Consider the following 15,111-nt stretch of genomic DNA (forward strand, 5'->3'; position numbering starts at 1 on the left):
GTGTATCTGACTGTGATGTGAAGACAGATTCATTTGCTCTTGTGCTGTTTTCAGACTTTTCCAATTCCATTTTTGGACCAACAGTTCTCCATTATAAGAAAGGTCAAAGCTTTTATTTTTATCCAAGAGTTTAAAAAGGGAAGAGCAGGTAATAGATTTAATAGTGCAATTATTCTGAACACAGAGTTCTGCAGGTTAATAGATGCTAATTTTCTTGTTTGCATCAAATGTGTCAATCAAAAAAGCTCCGAAAGCAACGGCTGCAGTGCATCTGCTGTTGTGTTACTACATTAGACAAACACACACCCCATAATCAAACCCAGAGTGTACTGAGTGACGCCAGCCAGGTCTCCTTAGCAACCAAATTGGCCCGGTTGCTAGGGAGGGTAGAGTCACATGGGGTAACCTCCTCGGTGGGGCGTGTGGTGAGTTTTGTGTAGCTGCCTTGGCGGATGGCGTGGGCCTCCACATGCGCTATGTCTCCATGGTAATGCACTCAACAAGTCATGTGATAAGATGCGCGGATTGACAGTCTCAGACGTGGAGGCAAATGGGATTCGCCCTCCACCACCCGGATTGAGGCGAGTCACTATGCCACCACAAGGACTTGGGAATTGGCCAATCCAAATTGGGAGAAAAAGGGATGAAAATCCCCCCCAAAATATCTGATTGATGTTGTCATGGTGAAGATGCAGATCTGCAGTCATGTTCTTGAAACCGTCTTTGCTATTTAATTGTTCGTTTGCGTAAGCATGCACTAGAAGGACACCTGCTTTTTTCAGTGTCTTGCGCTGTGAGCAGCACGCTGGGTACAGTTTAATGGTGGCGTGGTCGAGCATCCGTCCGGAGAGAAAGCAGTAAGTGTGCATACACCTGAGCCAGATAATGATTAACACCTGTTTCCAATTGCAGTGAGCATGGGAAGAGTGGTACAAAAGGGACTACGCCAGCGGCAAATGGGCAGAGAGAGTTGGTGCCACACATGCACATCCTGAGCCACATTGTGAAGCTGAACCATAGTGTTTATTGAGTTACACAATCTGTTTATGAAAAGTAGATTTCTGGCTGAAAAGCCCCCTTTAAGTTGGTGATTAAAGATCCTACCTGAAAGTAGTCTCCTTTCCTCCCTGCGTGAAGAAACCCTGGAATTGGAGGAAGTAGGCCTTATGGAGTCCCTTGCCGGCCTGCACCATACCCACCAATAGGCCCTGCTTGAGCTTTGACAAACCAAGATTGCTGCTTTCACAAGATTCTCCGAGCTTAAACAGAGGACCAGCACGCGATCCGGAGCCTCCACAGCCAGGAGAAAGCCCCGGCTGTGACCCCAGGCTTGGCAGCCCCCATGTCCCCGCCATGTCTTGAAGATGGGGGCGTAAGATGATCCAGAAGCCTTCCTGGACCTCTTGGAAGAGACTGCCGATATCTGAGGTTGGCCACATGCCCAATGGATGGCCAGGCTCATTCCCTTGCTGTCCGGGGCAGCCCAACTCACAGCTCAACAATTGCCGGCGGCTAGTCTCCTGGCTTGACGACTTGAAGAAGGCCATCCTGCAGTGGGTAGGCCGCAGTCCAGAACTATTTCGGCAGCTCTTCTGCTCCATGAAGTTTGAGAACGTCCACCCGTTTGCCTCCACTTCCGGGATCAAATCCGGGAGCTGTGAACTGGTCCGGATCCCTGACACTCCACGGGCTGCCCCCAATCGAGCCGGATCGTATAAGATACCGGTAAGTGTCAAGGGGAGTACTCACCAAGCCTTGGTGTACACCGGTTGTAATCAGATCACGATCCACCAATGCTCGCTTCAACATGAGGCTTTGTGTACAACCAAAAGGGTGAAGGTGAAGTGTGTGCATGAGGATATTCACTACCCTGTACTGACCCTCATTATTAAATAAAGCATACAGTGAAGGCGGTGGTTCGTTCCCGCCTCACCTATCCACTAATTCTGGGAACTAATTGGCGTTAAAAAAATGATTGAAGGGAATACGTGTGGATGGGTCCTGCACAAGGGCTGCTAGATGTGAAATGTGCTATGCTTTGTCAGGAGAGGCGGAGTCAGCTCTACATCAGGGTGACACGAGGGAGGGCGAGGCTGCAACCGCTCCCATCCTCAGGGGGTTTCCCGAAAGGGATTTCCCTCTAGAGCAGTAGAGAGATGAAACCCTCAGGCAATCCCTCGACCAAATGAAAGTTATTGATGGTCAAGGACTCCAGCCGAACATCGCACTTTCATATTTCCTAATTTGTGTTAATTAAAGAGCGGTTGTATCGAGTGACGCAGGACGCTCAAACAAAAGAGAAAATTAGGTGCATTTCAAACTGTTCTGAGATCAGTGCAGCCAGACATCAAACTGGAGGTTAAGTCGTTCACTAAATAGGGAGCAAGGGAGCATCCTATAGCTCTCTATAACTGTTCTGAGACCAGTGCAGACAGACGGCACACTGGAGGTTAAGTCATGCACTAAATAGGGAGCAAGGGAACATCCTATAGCTCTCTATAACTGTTCTGAGACCAGTGCAGACAGACGGCACACTGGAGGTTAAGTCATGCACTAAATAGGGAGCAAGGGAGCATCCTGTAGCTCTCCTATAACTGTTCTGAGACCAGTGCAGACAGACGGCACACTGGAGGTTAAGTCATTCACTAAATAGGGAGCAAGGGAGCATCCTATAGCTCTCCTATAACTGTTCTGAGACCAGTGCAGACAGACAGCACACTGGAGGTTAAGTCATGCACTAAATAGGGAGCAAGGGAGCATCCTCTAACTCTCTATGCAGTTAAGAATATTGATTTATTTTGTTGCATGTTTATTAGGTGATATTAGTTACAAATCCTAAAAGGAATGGCAAATGCACACAGCAGACATGCTTGTATACGTGTAGCTTAAAAGTCCCTCAACAGATCCATTTGGGATAGATTTCTTCAGTTTGTCTGTTTTCCCACAAGCTCTCCTTATGTCCGTCTCTGCCCTGCTCTTCATCACAACCACCGAATGGAAAGTCTGTATTAATCCCAGCATGCCGTTGACATGGAAACCTCATGACAATCAGTCTGAACTGATTAATTGATCAATTAATGCTTGAGGGTCTGAACACGGGGCAGATCTGATTCAGTGATCGATTAGTGCTGTCTAATGGCTCTAACACTCACAGAGTATCTCTTGTACGAATGAGTTTGAGATCACAATAGAACATACATACAAAAGGGCATATAAATATATACAAATATGAATAGTCATTCAATAAAACGCAGCCCTGTAACTTATAGTGTAGACTCTTTACTAAATATTCCAATTCTTTAATGGCGCTCGGATCAAAACTGTTCAGGAGTCTGGAGGTGCGTGTCGTAAGAGACCGATAGCGCCTTCCAGATGGCAGCAGAGTGAAGAGGTGTTTGCCGGGGTACGAAGAGTCCTTTATTATGTTTCTGGCCTGACATAAACATCTGGTTTTGTAAATGTCCTCAGCCCTGAGTTGATGACTCCCTGCAGAGCTTTTTTCTCCAGCATACCACACCCGGATGCCGTAAGTCAGTATGCTTTCGACAGGGCAGTGGTAAACAGGTAGTGAGTCGCTGTTGCTGGTGGTGGTTGGGTCTTTACTGCCTTTATAGTTTGTGAGGTGCTGGATACCTTCCCATACTCGTCGTGGGTCTCCGTTACTGAAGTGTCCTTCAATCTTCTGCCTGTAGGCTGCTTTTGCCTCCTTGATGCCTTGGTATTGGGACACAATGATGGCACTTTTCCACGGCACGTTATGGTTCGACTCGACTCGTTTTACTTTTCTGAGCTTGCATTTCCACTGCAGTTTAGTGCCGCCTCAACGTGGGCGGGATTATAGGCTGATCGTCATAGTTGCGCCGCCTCTACTGCCGTGACATCATCTTAAACATGACACAAACATTACTGACCATAAACAATAGCACGTGCGCTAGCTGTTAGCTGCTAGCTCATTGTGCTGCATAAAGCAGTTGTTGTTTTAGAAGCTTTCCAGTAGCTGGTCAACTAAAGAAAGTGACGCTTTCAAGCAGAATATAGAGTTAATGTAACAAAACGTACCATCCTCCATCGCGGACTTCACCAATGCCAGTCCAGCGCACTCTCCCTCCCATTGCTCGCCGGTCTAGATATCGTCCATTTGGTCGGACCACTTCCACTTTCTTCTGTTTGAACCACTCCGGCTGTTGTGGTCCTTGATGGTTCTGTCGTCACTTTTAAGTGTTTTTAACTTTTCCCTACACTGTTGGGAGGTCCTGTGGTAGCCGCGTGCGGCCAACAGCTGAGACACTTCCTGGAGACTTTTTCGTTTCCTGCCGTTTCATTTGTTGCTAACGAGTGGAACATCTGCACCTCGTTTATTCGTATCGTGGTTTTGCGCACAGCCATTTCTTTTTACAATTGGAAAGTCACGTGAACAAATTATACTGTTATCGCTGTTGCTAACTTTAAAACTAGCGGGTTGATGTCCCGTGTTACAAACCCAGTGCCGCTGGTAGTGACGATTCTCTCTGACCAATCATTGATCTGCAGAGTCGAGTCGAGTACAGCTGTCCCGTGCAGTGGAAAACCCCCATAATTGTGGCGAACAATGTCTGTTTGTGATGGTACTATGTGTGTGCGTGCGTGTTTGTGTGTGTGTGTGTGTGTGCGTGTGTGTGTGTGAGTGAGTGTGCGTGTGAGTTAGTGTGTGTGAGTGAGTGTGTGTGTGTGTGTGTGTGAGTGAGTGTGTGTGAGTTAGTGTGTGTGAGTGAGTGTGCGTGTGAGTGTGAGTGTGTGTGAGTGAGTGTGCGTGTGAGTGTGTGAGTGAGTGTGCGTGTGCGTGTGTGTGTGTGAGTGTGCGTGTGTGTGTGTGAGTGAGTGAGTGTAGTGAGTGAGTGTGCGTGCATGTGTGTGTGTGTGAGTGAGTGTGCGTGTGTGCGTGTGTGTGTGTGTGTGTGATGGTGTGTGTGTGTGTGTGCGTGCGTGTGTGTGTGAGTGAGTGAGTGAGTGTGCGTGCATGCGTGTGTGTGTGTGCGTGTGTGTGTGAGTGTGTGAGTGAGTGTGCGTGCATGCGTGTGTGTGTGTGCGTGTGTGTGTGTGAGTGTGTGAGTGAGTGTGCGTGCATGCGTGTGTGTGTGTGTGTGTGTGTGTGTGTGCGTGCGTGTGTGTGTGTCTGGTCCTTTACAACAATACGACAATAGTGGAAGAATGGACCGCATTCATTCGAGCACTGTTAAGCACCCAAAGTAGGACGCTTCACTGGCTCCAGTTTCACGCGTTTGTTAAAGTGTAAAAGACACGGCTCAGAAATGCCAAGAGCCCGGAGCGATCCGACCTTCCCACATAAACCTGCCAATGAACAGTGACTGTGTGTGATGTGCATGTAACGTGTTTCCAGAATGAATGCAGATGAGCTGGTGAAGTTCATTCATGAGAATCCTGATAAAAGTATGTAAGACTTTTCTCTTTTGTAACTTTGAATTCAATGGAGATTGTAAAAGTATATTAGTCTCACACTGCCAAACGTTTGACTATCAGAGATGGTCTGACTGACATGTGAAGTCACCAATGGCTTGTTTTAGGGGCGTGTTTATTTGGAGAGTAATATAATTATTTGAAACAGTCATTCAAATAATTGCACAAATGTGTCAATCTGTGACCAACTATACAGAAAACTAGAGAACCCCAGGTTGACGAGACCGCGATGGTCACGGTAGGGAAGCCTGGGTCTGTTTGAGCTGCGGGGAAGCCGGGCACTGCCAGTGATGGAGGTGGGCACACTGATCCGGATCCCTGACGCTCCGCAGCCCGCCCCGGTTTGGTAGGGATGGATGGATATTACGCCAAGTGGCAAGAGCCCTTTGAGGTCACACGGTGAGTTGGAGATCTCGATTTTGAGGTTAGGCGAACGGATGGGGCGGTGCATGTTAAATTCACCACCTCAACCTCCTAAAACCATGGAGGGAGGCGGTCCCTGTGGCTTTGGCAACGGTAGTTCCGGAGAAGGGCGGAGCTCGGGCTGGAGGTGACTCTCACAACAAATTGATTGACCCCAATCCTGACTCCAGGCCACTGTTACAAAAGTCTAAAAGGCCATTTGGTCATGATGTCGTCTGGAAGTGTGTTGGTCATCATAACAGACTGAACATTTTGAGAGAAGGAAAAGGCTCAAACTTAATAGACGTCTCGTTGGTGTTGTATAATGTGCTTCTAGTGCTGTGGGTGTTTATGACTCAATGCCACAAGTGTTTAAAAATAAACACAAACAAAGCGTACCATTTCAAACACGGCAGAATACTCATACAGCATCTGTGTCCTTCAGCACTATTACACTGAGATAAGTCTGTGTGTGTGTGTGTGTGAGTGAGTGAGTGTGTGTGTGTGTCTGAGTGTGTGAGTGAGTGTCTGTGTGTGTGTCAGTGTGTGTGCGTGCGAGTGTGTGTAAGTGTGTGTGTGTGTTTGTGAGTGAGTGTGTGTGTCTGTGAGTGTGTGCGTGTGCGTGAGTGTGTGTCTGTGAGTGTGCGTGTGTGTGTGCGTGTGTGTGTGTCTGTGATTGTGTGCGTGAGTGTGTGTCTGTGTGTGCGTGAGTGTGTGTCTGTGTGTGTGTGTGTCTGTGTGTGTGTGTGTGTGTGTGTGTGTGTCTGTGATTGTGTGCGTGAGTGTGTGTCTGTGTGTGTGTGTGTCTGTGAGTGTGTGTGTCTGTGAGTGTGTGTGAGTGTGTTTGTGTGTGTGTGTGTGTGTGTATGTGTAAGTGTGTGTGTGTGTGTTTGTGAGTGAGTGTGTGTGTGTCTGTGAGTGTGTGTGTGTGCATGAGTGTGTGTCTGTGTGTGTGTGTGTGCGTGAGTGTGTGTGTTTGTGTGTGTGTGTGAGTGTGTTTGTGTGTGTGTGTGTGTCTGTTTGTGTGTGAGTGTGTGTCTGTGTGTGTGTATGTCTGAATGTGTGTGTGTGTTTGTGTGTGAGTGTGTGTCTGTGTATGTGTATGTCTGAATGTGTGTGTGTGTCTGTGTGTGTGTGTGCGTGCGTGCGTGCGTGTGTGTGTGCGTGCATATGTGTGTGTTTGTGTGTGTGTGTTTGTGTGTGTGTGTGTGTGTCTGAATGTGTGTGTGTGTGTGTGTGTGTGCGTGTGTGCGTGTGTGTGAGTGTGTGTGTGTGTGTGCGTATGTGTGTGTGTGTGCTACCCTCCCTAGCAACCGGACCAATTTGGTTACCCCATGTGACTCTACCCTCCCTAGCAACCAGGCCAATATGGTTGCTAAGGAGACCCGGCTGGAGTCACTCAGCACGCCTGAATCAAACTCACGACTCCAGGTGTGATAGTGTTAATACTCGCTGAGATACACATTTTAGGATTTTATGAAATCACTATGGAAAAAAATGAATGCGAAAAATGCTTCCGGAAACAAGACGGCTGAAAAAGGGCATTGTTGCGCTCTATTGTTGCATCATCTGTTTCAGATAAACTAGCCCATAAACGGCATGTAAACAAAACACACTGTGGTTGGTCACTTTTAATGTCAGTCAGACACGTGGGCGGATCTTGTCCAGAATAATCTTCAGAATGAACCACACTTAATGCTGATGGTCAAACGTCTGATGATGTCAGTCTCTCTCTCTCTCCACAAGGCATGTTTAGTCATCGGCAGTAATAAGCTCTTATTAATTCACTGGGATGTGTTTGGAGGCAGTAGAGTGTGTGTGTGGGCAGAAGTACCTCATGACGCTGTCTCACTCTCTCTCTGAGCACATATCTAACAGTGAGACACATTAAAGTTACTTATGATCTGAGGACAGTGATGTGCTAAAAATATTACTGCATGTGCAGACAGACAGACAGACAGACAGACAGTTCTCTCTATGGTTTGGCTGTTAGAAACACACACACACTTAACACTCAATTAAACTCATTAATCCTCCTCTGCTCAGTAAAGGCAGATTTATAATTCCCCGTCGAACCTACGCCGTAGCCCGATGTGCACCTCTCCAAACAAGTACCAACAAAAGAGAAGATTTGTAAGGGGCAATAATGTACAATCATCTGGTTGTTCACAGGGTGATCCGGATGTGCGGTTGTTACTCAGAAATATCAGAACACTAGATGGCGCCACTGACCAATCAGAAACGAGTATTCCAGAGATTATTTAAGATCAATGCATCATATCACATCGTATAAGGGCTTGTTTTTATATTCCGTTTGTGTTTAATTAAGATACAAATTAAAATACAACAAAAAGACACCTGTTTACAACTAATAAACCCTTTTTACTCGATATATATTTCTTTGATTTGTGTGACAGTGTGGTGTAAAGTTAATAATCATGTTTCACAAGTTATAAACAAGGGAAACTTCAGATTTGTCATCAGATTGAGAAAGCACCTTTAAGAGTTGTTTATACGTTGTAAATTCATCTGATAAGCTTTAAAACACACTAATGTTATGCTGGTCAGGCGAGCACTTAGAGTAGCGTACAGTGTTGACGTATGCCAAATTATGTGTTTATTCTGATCTATGTTGAACATGTTCATATACTTTGATAAAACACAATCAGCTGTTTAACATTTACTCAACAGAAACCTTGTGAATTCAGTTTAATGTTGAACTTCAGAGAACAGCCTGACCGTCTGTTCTAAAGGAACATTCTTTAGATATCTGTGTTAATGTCATCAAGCTTTTAAACTTATCAGCATTTAAGGACACAGTCGATTTATGTCTGCATGAAGATAACACCAGCAATGGGCCAAAGTGCTCTTACCTGACTTGCCCACTCCAGCTCTGCCAAACACCGCCAGCTTCACCTCCGGACTCTTCGCCATCGCAACCGCAGCCACAAAAACACAATGAGCCAATCACAGAGCTGATAGAAATCACTATAGCAACCCCATCAGCAACCCATCTGAGAAAACACAAATGCACATGACTGATATCACACAATTTATATTAGTGTGTATGTATATATAAACAATGTCTTGCCCCAGGAGTTGATCTTTATTAGGGGCCAAGTCCCTCTTGTATTCATTAGTATAGTATAATTATCATTCTGACTGGAGTCTATGGCAGAAAATGATGAAATTTGGCACACTGATAGGGGTGGGCATGAATAGCCTTGATACCAAATTTGGGGTCTCTAGGACAAACTCTATAGCACCATCACCAGGTCAAAAATTGAAGACAAATCAGTCTCCGGACGATTCAAATGGAGAACTTACGTTAAACTCCGCCCATTGCTGTGGCTGCCATCTTGGATTACAATTTAAACTTTTCACGTCCTTCAAACTTTGTCTGATTTGTCCAAACAATGGCTCAAAATAATCTCCAGAATGAGCCGCACAGTACGGACCAGAAACCATTTTCATTTGTGCTGTCGTTCTGAAATTATGCCAACGGAAAGTTAAAGAGTCTGACGTGAAAATGGATTTCAGGCTGTATTTCGGCAATGCTTTGTCCAATTTAAATGAAGTTTGGTATGATTCATCAGGACCATGATCCGAGGTAACATGCGTGACCCGAGGTGACAGCGCCACCTACGGGTCAGGACATTTCTAAATTGGCAATGCCCGTAACTTTTGAACCATTGGTCCTAACATCAGCCATATTACCTCTCTAGCATTTTGAATGTATATTTAAAAGTCTTTGTATGATATAAATGACAATTGGAAGGGGTCATCGACATCATGTCCTGAGCAGTTTAGAGGCAGCACCACATAGTGGTCAATTTAAACAAAACGTTTAATGTGTCATTGCTTCCTTTTTCTAAGTCTTCTGAAAATGTCTGAGAGAAATGTCTAAATGTATTATATATATATATATATATACATTCACCTAAAGGATTATTAGGAACACCTGTTCAATTTCTCATTAATGCAATTATCTAATCAACCAATCACATGGCAGTTGCTTCAATGCATTTAGGGGTGTGGTCCTGGTCAAGACAATCTCCTGAACTCCAAACTGATGTCAGAATGGGAAAGAAAGGTGATTTAAGCAATTTTGAGCGTGGCATGGTTGTTGGTGCCAGACGGGCCGGTCTGAGTATTTCACAATCTGCTCAGTTACTGGGATTTTCACGCACAACCATTTCTAGGGTTTACAAAGAATGGTGTGAAAAGGAAAAACATCCAGTATGCGGCAGTCCTGTGGGCTGAAAATGCCTTGTTGATGCTAGAGGTCAGAGGAGAATGGGCCGACTGATTCAAGCTGATAGAAGAGCAACTTTGCCTGAAATAACCACTCGCTACAACCGAGGTATGCAGCAAAGCATTTGTGAAGCCACAACACGCACAACCTTGAGGCGGATGGGCTACAACAGCAGAAGACCCCACCGGGTACCACTCATCTCCACTACAAATAGGAAAAACAGGCTACAATTTGCAAGAGCTCACCAAAATTGGACAGTTGAAGACTGGAAAAATGTTGCCTGGTCTGATGAGTCTCGATTTCTGTTGAGACATTCAGATGGTCGAGTCAGAATTTGGCGTAAACAGAATGAGAACATGGATCCATCATGCCTTGTTACCACTCTGCAGGCTGGTGGTGGTGGTGGTGTAATGGTGTGGGAGATGTTTTCTTGGCACACTTTAGGCCCCTTAGTGCCAATTGGGCATCGTTTAAAGCCACGGCCTACCTGAGCATTGTTTCTGACCATGTCCATCCCTTTATGGCCACCATGTACCCATCCTCTGATGGCTACTTCCAGCAGGATAATGCACCATGTCACAAAGCTCGAATCATTTCAAATTGGTTTCTTGAACATGACAATGAGTTCACTGTACTAAAATGGCCCCCACAGTCACCAGATCTCAACCCAATAGAGCATCTTTGGGATGTGGTGGAACGGGAGCTTCGTGCCCTGGATGTGCATCCCACAAATCTCCATCAACTGCAAGATGCTATCCTATCAATATGGGCCAACATTTCTAAAGAATGCTTTCAGCACCTTGTTGAATCAATGCCACGTAGGATTAAGGCAGTTCTGAAGGCGAAAGGGGGTCAAACACAGTATTAGTATGTGTTCCTCATAATCCTTTAGGTGAGTGTATATATATATATACTGTACTGTGCAAATGTTTTAGGCACATCAGATACTTCACAAAAACATTTGTCTTAAGATTGTTATTTATATCTTCAGCTTTAGCGTGTATAAATGTTAGACTCACAAACACGACTTATGCAAATAGAAAAGATTAGAATAGAAGAACAGAAAGCCCTGCAGCAGATGGCATTGCCCCCACAGTGCCCCCCACTGAACATCGAGTCAGTCTGGGATTATATAAAGAGACAGAAGATCTGAGGTGAATTCTCCAAGAAGCTTGAACATCGTATCTGCCAACAACCAATAATAACTGTGTCCGAGTGTATTTAAGGGAATTGGGGCTGTTTTAAAGTCAAAGGTGGCCACACCAAATATTGATTTAGCTTTTTTATGTTTACTGGAATTTGTATGACATTAAGTAATAAATGAAAAATATTTCTGTCATTATATTTGAAGACATCCTCACTATGCAACATTTTACACCAGTGCCTAAAAAAGTGCTCTTGCACAATTCTGTATATATATATATATTATAAACCTGTTGCTCTCAGCTTGGAATGTCTCTTTAGCACTTTTGTGCATTGGCACAGCTGAATGGCCCTGTGGCACAGATGAATGGCCCTGTGGCACAGATGAATGGCCCTGTGGCACAGATGAATGGCCCTGTGGTTTATACATTGGCATACAGGTCAAAGGTTTGTGAGTTCAGGAAAGTGTTGAATCTTCATGTTGTGCTTAATGCAGACTGTATTTATTGCGTAATTCAATATGTGTTGCGCAGTGGTTCGAGATCTGGGCTTCAGCTCAAAGGACTGGGAGAAGCCCGGTTTGATACCCGCTTCAGCTGGTATAAACCATGTGACTGTTGTGCCGGAGCTCTTTGCTTTATGCTATGGGAACGGGTTTAGTGCTTGACCTCGATCATTGCTGCTAGCAGCTACATTGGCAGACGCTTTTATCCAAAGCGACTTACAGAGCACTTATTACAGGGACAATCCCCAGAGCAACCTGGAGTTAAGTGTCTTACTCAAGGACACAATGGTGGTGACTGTGGTGATCGAACCAGCAACCTTCTGAGTACCAATGTATTATACAGAGCACTTATTACAGGGACAATCCCCCCGGAACAACCTGGAGTTAAGTGTCTTACTCAAGGACACAATGGTGGTGACTGTGGTGATCGAACCAGCAACCTTCTGCGTACCAATGTATTATACAGAGCACTTATTACAGGGACAATCCCGCACCTGGAGCAAGACCTGGAGTGTAAGTGTACCTTTGACCTCATTACAGGACACACAATGGTTAAGGCCTGGACTGTGGGGATCAAACCAGCAACCTTCTGATTACCAATGTATTATACAGAGCACTTATTACAGGGACAATCCCCCCGGAGCAACCTGGAGTTAAGTGTCTTACTCAAGGACACAATGGTGGTGACTGTGGGGATCAAACCAGCAACCTTCTGATTACCAATGTATTATACAGAGCACTTATTACAGGGACAATCCCCCCAGAGCAACCTGGAGTTCAGTGTCTTACTCAAGGACACAATGGTGGTGACTGTGGTGATCAAACCAGCAACCTTCTGATTACCAGTTATGTGCTTTAGTCCACTCCAACACATTTAATGTACAGATTTGACAGTTTGAGCCGTGTCGCAGACTTTCAATATTATGCAAAACCATTGTAAAAATATGAATTACATTTTTAACATGTATTACATGGTTTCAACAATTATGAACATTTTGCATGAACAAAATCAAGGGAAATATCACATTTTGCCAAACGACAAATTTTTGCCAAACGTCTGACAATGTGATTCAGTTGTGTGTATTTCAGATACATTAAATGTTAGCTATGCTAAATTAGCCTTTGCAAGAAGAAAACAGTCGGACATTTTATTGGAAAACATTATAAAATGTCATTTCCATCAGCGTCATCTCAACACTGTGCTGGAAATGACCCAGAAATACATGAATCTCCTGTGACGCATGAACTGTTGCACATTGTCAGTCACACGTGATCAACGTTTGAGAGAGTGACAGAAGTTCATATGTGCATAATTCATCATTACAGAAGCTGTTTGTCTTCTCACTCTCAGTCACTGGTGGGTGTTAAACATGAGATAGTATTAATACATCAGCTCTGTAATTACAGCCAAAAGCTCTGTGATGATTTCTGTCAGCAAACACAGATGACATGAGCTTCTGTTCACACGTATAGCAAAGAGAAATATATGAATGCATCTGATATCAAGTGTGCTGCTGTTCATATATGCACACACACATGCTAACAGAGACGAGGTCTGGTGTGTTAAACACTAAACATCAGCACCAATCAGAGCAGAGGATCACGACCGGTTTGGTGTTTTCCATACAGTATTACATGTGTTCTGTATGTTCTGTAGCGTGCTTATATGGTACAGTTGTGTGCAGCCAGTGTCTTTGGCATCCCCGTCAAGTAAGTCTGTTGTGGATTCACCATCAGTTCTGTATCCTGCCATTTAAAGAAACAGTTCAGCCCAAAATACACATTCTGTCATCATTGAATCACCCTCATATTGTTTGTGTCATCATCAGTGGAACATAAAATTAGTTATTTATGGCAGAATGTTCACGCTGTTCTTTTCCACGCGAGTGAATGGTGACCAGAACTTTGAAGCTCTAAAAAGCACATGAAGGCAGCATAAAAGTAAACCAGTGGTTTAATCCATGTCTTCAGAAGTGATATGATAGGAAGTGAATATAAATGATCCTCCTCGTCCAGTTGGTGGCGGTAAGTACAAAGAATGCTAATCGCTAAAAACAAATAAAAATTTTTTAAAGTGAAAGTGGAGATTTATAGTCAAAAAGCACTTAAACCTGTTTCTCACCCACACCTATCATATCTCTTCTGAAGACATGGATTAAACCACTGGAGTCTTATGGATTACTTTTATGCTGCTTTTATGTGCTTTTTGGAGCTTTAAACGTTCTGGTCACCATTCACTTGCATTATATGGACCTACAGAGCTGAAATATTCTTCTAAAAATCTAAAAATAATTTGTGTTCTGCAGAAGAAAGAAAGTCGAACACATATCTGGGATGCATGAGGGTGAGTAATTGATGACAGAATCTTCGTTTTTGGGTGTACTGTCCCTTTAAATGCATACTTGGGGTCTTTAGTGACCCGCGACCTCATTCCATCCCCTGTACTCATCCACACCCACTCCTCTTTCATATTCCTCAACCTTCTTCTTATGAACAGTGTAACCAAATAATAATAATAATAAAACAATCTAAAAATATTATTTTATTACTTTTTTAATTAAGGCTAATGAGAGACCTGAGATATGTATTGTCTTTTATACTTGATTTATATTTGACATTCATATTTGATGAAGAAACAACATGAAGTAAACTATAGCAAGTGTAACATTATTATTGTCATTTGGGTGAACTACTGAAATTATGTCAATTGTGCGTCTATTTAAACTCAATAAGTGCTTGAGAAAATACATGTGTGTAGAGTATGTGTAGAGTATGTGTAGAGTATGTGTAGAGTATGTGTAGAGTATGTGTACGTCATGTGTAGAGTATGTGTAGGTCATGTGTAGAGTATGTGTAGATCATGTGTAGAGTATGTGTAGATCATGTGTAGAGTATGTGTAGGTCATGTGTAGATCATGTGTAGATCGTGTGTAGAGTATGTGTAGATCATGTGTAGATCATGTGTAGATCATGTGTAGATCATGTGTAGTTTATTTGTAGTCATGTGTAGATCGTGTGTAGATCATGTGTAGATCATGTGTAGTTTATGTGTAGATCATGTGTAGATCATGTGTAGATCATGTGTAGTTTATGTGTAGATCATGTGTAGATCATGTGTAGATCATGTGTAGAGTATGTGTAGATCGTGTGTAGATCATGTGTAGTTTATTTGTAGTCATGTGTAGATCGTGTGTAGATCATGTGTAGATCATGTGTAGTTTATTTGTAGTCATGTGTAGATCGTGTGTAGATTATGTGTAGATCATGTGTAGATCATGTGTAGATCATGTGTAGAGTATGTGTAGATCATGTGTAGAGTATGTGTAGATCATGTGTAGTTCAATATGTGATT

The 15,111-nt window shown here is 43.8% G+C and overlaps 1 protein-coding gene across 1 annotated transcript in view; it reads right to left on the bottom strand.

The window, feature by feature from the left end:
- Positions 1-15,111, bottom strand: part of rerg (RAS-like, estrogen-regulated, growth inhibitor) — a 28,522-nt gene that overhangs the window by 12,918 nt on the left and 493 nt on the right. Inside the window, exon 2 of the mRNA XM_052118233.1 lies at positions 8,730-8,870. Within this exon, the coding sequence (XP_051974193.1) occupies positions 8,730-8,790 (61 nt within the window). The 5' untranslated portion in view covers positions 8,791-8,870. The remainder of the gene's footprint in view (positions 1-8,729; positions 8,871-15,111) is intronic.

This window comes from Xyrauchen texanus, chromosome 45 (genome assembly GCF_025860055.1).
Source record: "Xyrauchen texanus isolate HMW12.3.18 chromosome 45, RBS_HiC_50CHRs, whole genome shotgun sequence".
Taxonomy (NCBI): Eukaryota; Metazoa; Chordata; class Actinopteri; order Cypriniformes; family Catostomidae; genus Xyrauchen; species Xyrauchen texanus.